This window comes from Nelusetta ayraudi, unplaced genomic scaffold, assembly GCF_046127955.1.
Source record: "Nelusetta ayraudi isolate G7.1 ecotype Tasmania unplaced genomic scaffold, CSIRO-AGI_Nayr_v1 ptg000016l, whole genome shotgun sequence".
Classification (NCBI taxonomy): Eukaryota; Metazoa; Chordata; class Actinopteri; order Tetraodontiformes; family Monacanthidae; genus Nelusetta; species Nelusetta ayraudi.
The window spans coordinates 7,393,573-7,400,000 of record NW_027466066.1 but is presented as its reverse complement, the minus strand read 5'-3'; the positions used below and the strand labels follow the sequence as shown (position 1 = coordinate 7,400,000).

The following is a 6,428-nucleotide window of genomic DNA, read 5'->3' as shown; positions in this document are numbered from 1 at the left end:
CGGCATTATGTAAGCGCATGCGAGAGGCAAGCAACATGCGTGACAGGCGCCTACGGAGAACGGAGTGAGTCACGGCGGTGACCCTGTCTTCCCTAGAAGACGCTCTTCTGCATTTCTGCCGTATTCTGTCTGAGGAGCGACACGTGGCGCTGCGTCGCAGCCGCGGAGGCACCAGGGACGCTGATAGGGAGCTTCGCCCCCTCTAAAAATATCTCAGTGGCATGTGGAGGAAGTGGTAGAAGAGATAACGAGACCAAAAAGAACGGTGACCTCTGCACTAAATGCCACATTGGGCTGGAATCTGCCTGTGAAATCAACTGTTGAGTGCGCAAGTGGAAGCTGCAGGGTCAAATAAGGAAACAAAAAGACAAAGTCACAACAACAGAGGTTTTGTTTCGTAGAAAAATAGTGGTTGCTTTATTATAAATTAACCCCGTAAGGGATCCATAGGAATATAAATAAGTGCAAAGTTGTTATCAGTCCACCTGCTTCGTCAAAACATTTCTTCAAGCATCCAGAGGACCAGCAGCCCGGCCGGCCGAGAGTGCGTCATCTTTATAAAAGATTGCACCAAAAAAAAAAAAAATACATAAAACAGAAATGAAAAAAAACAACAAAAACAACAAAACAGCTTTCGCTTGTGTAAACTCATGAAATTAAGACACGTTTGGACTCTTTTTTTTTTGATGAGGAAAGCAAAAAGAGAGACGACGCTGTTCAAATACATTCACTGGCAAGCCATGGCTTAGTCCCGACCGCCACCCGTTTGCTTTGGTTTCTCGTAACAACAAAAACAAAACAAAAAAACCTGTGACTGTGCTGAAGTGGCCATTTAAAGGCCTTCGCCGCTGAACTATCAGAAACGAGGTTTGGTTCCCCCATTTCTGTGGTCACATTATAAAGAAAACAATAACAACAACAACAACAACAACAACACAAAGAGTTCAGCCCTTGTTTCTGTTTCCCGCTGTCCCTTATACTTCAAGTCTCTGAATTCCCAACGTACTCTCGCCCAGAGGTCCCCCAGACAGACGTGTGTCATGGACGTCGCCGAGGATCATCTGCGGTAGGCTGGTGCGTGCGTTTTGAGTGTGAGTGTGTGTGAGCACACTGGCAAAGCAGCGGAGGGGAACCTGTGTGTCATCAGACTGCCGACAGCTGTTGCGCCTCGCCTCGGCTTACAGTAAGTCAGACGTCACCGGCTTCCCCTCTTTCAGGCCCCGGGATGGCAGCCTGCAGCCTGGGCCCTTCCTGCTCCCGGGCCCACCTGCTTCGTTTCTCCTTCCTCTTCTCAGCCACCATCACACCACACAGTCTTATCAGCACTGCGATCCGCATCCTCCCGTCATCTGACCCCTGCCAGCTGTGCGCGTGGACACTCCTTGGGAAAGCTGCAGTCTCGCCGTCTGGCTTCCCGAGTCTTTTGCCCGCCTTTTGTCACCCACAACAAAACAGTTACTTTAAATGGGAGCGTCGTACTCCTGCAGGAACTCCTTGAGGGGGAGAGGAAGTTGGTCCCGCCTGGAGGAAACGTCCAAATGTCCGTTAACCGTCTTCCTGCACAAGTGCTGCAGGCTGGACAGGCTGCAGGAGAGGGGCTTGATCAGCTCCAGGGGGACCTTCTCCATCCCCGAGTAGATGTAGTAGGTGCTCCCGCTGCGGGCGTTCCCTTTGCTCTGGGACATGTAGTGGTGCACCAGCTTGAGGACGCAGTCAAAGTGGGGCACTGACTGGATGTTCTTGGGGTCCGTCTGCAGGTAGAAGGAGGAGGAGTCGCACTGGATGCGCAAGTTCTTGGTGCCCGACGCCGTCTTGATGCTGAGGGTGAACAGGTGGCGGTTGTCCGAGCTGTCGCGGATGAGGAAGGTGCCGGTGGGCTCGGAGGCCAGCAAGGCATTGGCCTCCTTCCCCGTCATGGTCCCCCAGTAGAAGCCGCTCTCCTGCAGCTTGTGCAGCGTGGCCAGCACCATCTGGAACTGCGTCTTGGAGCTGAACGTCTTGTAGTGGTGAGACAGCCGCATGTTGGAGTCCAAGAGGCTGCTGCTCATCGCTGTGTCAAACTTGCTGTAAGTTACCATGGCGCTGTGCCTGCTCTGGAGGCAGCCAGTGGGGGGGCGGCGCGACGACTAGAGAGGGGGGTCTGGTCTGGTAGGATGAGGAAACACCTGAAGGAAGAGGAGGAGAAGTTTGAGCTCAGGAACACAGTTGGGTTATCCGAGATCTGTTTCATCCACACTACAGACTGGAGACTGACTTGACCTTTAAGTCACTGCAGCTGCAGCAGCGGAAACTATTTTTTCCAGATGTCCATACTGGGAGAATAACCCAGGACTTACAGGAATGACCAACTCTGACTCAAACCAAGCCCCCCCATCGTTCTCTTTCAGTGATGATTTCATTGTAAAAACTCCAGGAAAACTTTTTTTTTTCCCCCTCCCTCCCTCGCTCCTGACTAATCTCACTTCCAGTAAGGACAAGGCGAATCCCTATTTCGCAATTTTTTTTAATTTTTTTTTTTTTTTTAACAAGCCGTGACCGGCAACAAATAAATAAATAAATAAATAAAATACCCGAAAGACTAATTAAACACTTGACTAAAGAATTCAAAAAGCGAGACAACTCTTACCGTGGATGTTTCCCAAGCTCTCGCTGGTATATAAAATAAAGAATATATCCAAGAGGGCAGCCGGGTGGTAGTTTTCCAAGCCGGAGTACTACTTTCCTCGGTGCGCGAGCGTCCGTGTTGCGGAGCTTTGTGTTAATAGTCCAGCTGCAGAGCAGCGGAGGGTTATAAGGCGACGAAGAGGCTCCTCCTCCTCTGTTCCAGTAAACCTGAAGGCAGATTGATAGGAATCCGTGTGTGTGTGTGTGTGTGTGTGTGTGTGTGTGTGTGTGTGTGTGTGTGTGTGTGTGTGTGTGTGTGTGTGTGCGTGTGTGTGTGTGTGTGTGTGTGTGTGTGTCCTGCTCTGAGAAGTGCCCTCCCCCTTAAAAATGAAGTTAGGGAGGAGTTCCAAGCAAGACGTTATTTACATTTTGTATCCCGGCGCGACGTGAAGATATAAACACACTTGAATAAACTTACTTTTAGGGGGTTATTGATTGTTGTCGTTGTTGTCTTCGTCAATGGCCGTGTTTACGCCATGAGGTAATATTTCCCCGAGTTTCGTTGGGAAGCTAAAAGAGGGATTTCACGATCCCGCGAATGGAGTTGATTTCTGAGAAATTCGACCGAACAAAAGCGGAGGGAGGGAGGGAGGGGCGGGCTGACCGGGGTGCAGTGCGCCGCTTCTCCACCGGGAGCGCCAGAGCAGGAAGAACTTCATTGACATGGTTTCCCAACAACCGCGGGCGGTCTCCAAGGAGACGGTTTATTATTTACCCGCTGCAAGAAATGACCGCGTTTGATCGCCGTCGCGAGGTTCCCCCACGAATCCGCAGCGGCGGGGCTTCACCCAGCGCCAGCGCGTTTAAAGGGGCGAATTTCACTGTAATGACATGTGAAGCATGTTTCAATGGAAATTCAACAGTGCGTGGACAATGACTACAAAACTTCCGCATTTCCGCAATTTCAAATAGCACAAAACATTTCCAAAAATTATGTCACAATTTCTCAAAAACATACATGTAAATGTAAAATATTGTTTATATATATATATATATACATATATATATGTATATATATATATATATATATATATATATATATATATATATATATATATATATATATATATACATATATATATATATATATATGTATGTATGTATATGTATATATATGTATATATATATATATATATATGTATATATGTATATATATATATATATATATATATATATACTAGAATTATAGTCATTATAGTTACAGTGGCAGATATCATGGTTTTTTTTGAGACAGCAGTTGAGGAATGTTCCTCCCTGCTTCAGCTACTTCGCTGGAAGTGACTGATTACATATTGAGACATATGATATGTTTGTCTGTGTTTCAGCTGCAGCCCGTCAGGAGGAAGTGCTACCGTAGGGCCCAGCGTTGTGCCTTGAGCAATATAGTGGTGACTGATTAGGTGCTCATCTTTGCGCCGTCGCCGCCGCGCTGACTCAGCACTGAGCACCATCCCATTCAGGTGACTGTTTCTCTGAAGTCAGGTTAGACTTTGCTCCGCTCTCAAGCTATCGGTTTTTCGCCCAATGGAAGATGTCGATCCGTAGATGTGGTACTGACAAAAAATCAGCTGTACTGATGCTCTTGAGGCTGTTCTATACATACAGATGTAAAAAAGAGCTGACCCGGCTGTTGGCTTTACCAAACTTGGCCGGGATGCTGGTCAGAGGGTGGGGGTTGGTAGGGATGAGGCGTTCAGTGCCAAGAAGCCCGCTGTGCTTCTCGGTTGAAGTACAGCTGTGTCCACAGAGGTGAGTCAGGTGAGGTCTGATTCAGACTAAGCGGGACAGGATGAGGAGGGGTGGGGGAGGCGCTCAGTTGGATGCAGCAGTCACTAGCATAGCCGCGCAATTGTTCTCCACCATTTCCAGAAAACCTCATGTGTCATCAGCATGAGCCATGTTTTTAGGCATCCAAAGCGTTTGCCCTCGGGACCATGATGGGACACAGTGGTGGTAGCTGGCTGGGAGAATCTCCCCGTGCTGTGTTCCAGTTCACCACGTCCTCATGGAAACCGCCATGCACATCATTATGGCGTGCTGAGCCAGCGCACGGCTATAGCCGTACTTTCCTAAGTGAATTACACAGAGTGTAGAATGGAACTGAGGTGGAGCAACGGAGGGACTGACGACCATGTGAAGGGATGCTTGAGTTTCTCAAGAAATTTTTTATCACAACAGAAAAAACAGGCCAGACAATTGTCACCGCTCAGCCTGTTCAAATCCACGGTTAAAGAGGTCCCATTTGTGAGATTTAGTAGCGCCTAATGGTCATAAATAACGACTGCAAGTCTACGATGGATCCACAGAGCAACTCGCCTACGCTGGGTCTAAATTAGGTCTGTACATGGAAAAGAAACTTTGAGGCATTCCATTTGCGCTACGTTCACAATGAATCAGGCAAACCTAGGAGACAACGGACGGAGGGACACCCCTGCTGGGCAGAACAGGAACAGGGAAAAGAAATGTTCTCACACAACGGTAGGACAACAAAATGATACGAGCACAAGAATGTGTTGCAATGGACTCGTGGTGTTGTCTTTAATGATTTGAGCAACATAATTCACTTTTATTGAGCTTATGTTTTTTTATTGCCCCCAAGGGTGTGAAAAAAAAAGGGTTGGATTTTCCCAAATATGGTATTTGGAATCTGAAACTTCACGTTAAATTCCCTCCAACTCTTCAGAACTGCATTATAGTCAAGCCGGTACGCTGTTTCCTCATTTTGTTTGGGAAATACGTCACACACACACACACACACACACACACACTCACGGTTGGAAATTCCATTGTGGCAGAGGAAGTTAAAACACATCAGTACCACGTCTCTCATCCACCAAAACGCCGTCCAGTTTGCCATCCACTGGCTGGCTGCCTGATTCCACGTAAACGGCAGTATCAGTTTCAATCGAACTCGTTTATTGAATTGACTCAAGTCCCAGTCTGTGTGTGTGTGTGTCTGTGTGTGCAAGTGTGTCTTTTATCTCAATGTTAACAGGATGCAAATCCAAACAACCTCCTCGTTGCCTTCGTCTCCTCGTCTTTCCAGATGCGTCTCCGGGCTCGACGGAGCGACGGAGCTCCGCAACGTAGCAACGTCGCGGCCGGGACGCCAGGCCTTTGGAATTAAAAAACGCCCGTCGCTCCAAAACCGCTGTTTAGTGGAAAAGGGGGCTGCTGTTTAGGTTTTCCCACACTGACTCAGAAATTTACTCCAACTCATGCTTCCCGTAAAGGCTCGCTGGGATACGTGGGGGGAAACGACAGAAGGTTTGAACAAAGCAAAAACATATCGTTCAACAAAATATTTTTTTAACTTTGGGATTTCACCGAACCGGGAGATTTTTCTTTAAAGAAAAAAAAAAAAAAAAAAAAAAAAAAAGTCCAGCATGTTTCTGTATTTTTTTTGTCTTTTTTTGTCTGTCTGTTAATTTATTTTGCGGTGCTTTCTTGGCAGTTCGCTGTTTGCGCAGCTGAATCAGAGCTCGGCCGACTCAGTCCAAAGCTGGAAACTAACAAAGTATCAATACTTTGTTACGTTGTTACAAATCTACTTATGTACAGTAACAAAGTATCAATACTTTGTTACGTTGTTACAAATCTACTTATGTACAGTAACAAAGTATCAATACTTTGTTACTGTACATAAGTAGATTTTTCAGGTATACGTACTTTATTTGAGTATTTACTTTTCTAACGACTTTTTACTTTTACTCCTTACACTTGGACACAAATATCTGCACTTTCTACTTCTTACATGAGAAAAA

General features: G+C 46.8%; 1 protein-coding gene across 1 annotated transcript; it reads right to left on the bottom strand.

Moving 5' to 3' along the window:
- Positions 1-388: 388 nt before the first annotated feature.
- On the bottom strand, positions 389-2,782 carry LOC142887003 (suppressor of cytokine signaling 3-like). Its single transcript, XM_076024316.1, has 2 exons — positions 2,627-2,782; positions 389-2,165 (listed from the first exon to the last, which is right to left on the bottom strand). Exon 2 carries the CDS (start codon positions 2,076-2,078, stop codon positions 1,461-1,463), a length of 618 nt encoding a protein of 205 aa, XP_075880431.1. The 5' UTR covers positions 2,079-2,165; positions 2,627-2,782; the 3' UTR covers positions 389-1,460.
- Between the last annotated feature and the right edge of the window lie 3,646 nt (positions 2,783-6,428).